Below are 1,136 nucleotides of genomic sequence, written 5' to 3'. Positions count from 1 at the left end.
TGAAATGTTTTGCATGTAAAAACAAACATACAGGCAGACTGGAGTAGTCAGGTTCTTGTAATCATGAAAACTCAATGAATCAGTCAGTATGGTTACTAAATCAACATCTGACCCACGTACTCAACTGCAAGTTATCATGAGTTTCAATCTTTAAATCTTGCTAATTGTTAGAAATGTCTTTACTGTCACTTTTCATCAATTTAACGAATCCTTGTTAAAAAAACAAAACAAGTATGTGCTATATAAGTAATAATAATAATAATAATAATAATAATAATAAAAAACACTCATCCAAATGGTACCGTATTGTAATTACCAGAAAAAAAAAAAAGATTTTCAATCTGGTTTCAGACTTTGGACTCCACTGTATAAATATTAATATATTCAACATATTTCAGTAATATCTGAAATAGTGTTATTTGCATGTACATTCATTGCTAAGCTCCACTTCTGTCCCTAAACCTCGTACCCATCTGACCTCCTCTGCTGGGACCAGCTGTCGTAACCCAGTCTTCCAGAAGAACCTTTAGACAGTCCCCATCCAGACCGACCAAGTAACTGCTGCTCTTCATCCTGCTCAAGATGGTCTCCTGAAGAGCTGATGTCAAAGAACAGCAAAATAAGACAATTATTATCATCCAATTATAGCACATATGAACCAAGTGTGTTTAATAAGAAGGGTAATCATTATTTATGGCAGGGCAACATGATCTACTACTGTCTTGATAGGATCTCATGAATTACTTAGAGGGGACATCCGTCTACTACAAGCCAAATGAGTGCCTTGAGTCAAATAAGGACATGATTTATATAGAAATGCTCTGAAAATGGTTGTTAAGTGTAGGAAACTAGAGGTTAAATGGTTACATGATTTACTCATTACTGGGCTAATGTGACTTTCCTTCTTAAAGTAAAACCAATAATGCAATACCTGCTTTGTGTTATTCTATGTGGACCGGGCTCTGATGGCAGAGGCACCTGAAATAATGACAAATTAGAGAAATGCAGAGGACTGACATATTTCTGAAATAGAAGTTCATTATTGCAATGCTGGAAAATCACACAAGTGGGTCATATCAGGTGATTCATTATTGAATTTCCTTTTTTTACATCAGTACATGGGTCAATGACTTGAC

General features: G+C 35.1%; 1 protein-coding gene across 3 annotated transcripts in view; it reads right to left on the bottom strand.

The window, feature by feature from the left end:
* Positions 1–365: 365 nt before the first annotated feature.
* LOC107664499 (protein ZNF365-like) overlaps positions 366–1,136 on the bottom strand; it is a 13,933-nt gene continuing 13,162 nt past the window's right edge. For all 3 annotated transcript variants that reach the window (XM_016455084.1, XM_016455085.1, XM_016455086.1), the window contains exons 4-5: positions 932–978; positions 366–598 (exon numbers count right to left, since the gene is read on the bottom strand). In XM_016455084.1, coding sequence (XP_016310570.1) covers positions 457–598; positions 932–978 — 189 coding nt within the window. In that variant the 3' untranslated portion in view covers positions 366–456. The remainder of the gene's footprint in view (positions 599–931; positions 979–1,136) is intronic.

Source organism: Sinocyclocheilus anshuiensis, unplaced genomic scaffold (genome assembly GCF_001515605.1).
Source record: "Sinocyclocheilus anshuiensis isolate Anshui unplaced genomic scaffold, SAMN03320099.WGS_v1.1 scaffold167, whole genome shotgun sequence".
NCBI lineage: Eukaryota > Metazoa > Chordata > Actinopteri > Cypriniformes > Cyprinidae > Sinocyclocheilus > Sinocyclocheilus anshuiensis.
This window is presented reverse-complemented; position numbering and strand designations above follow the sequence as displayed.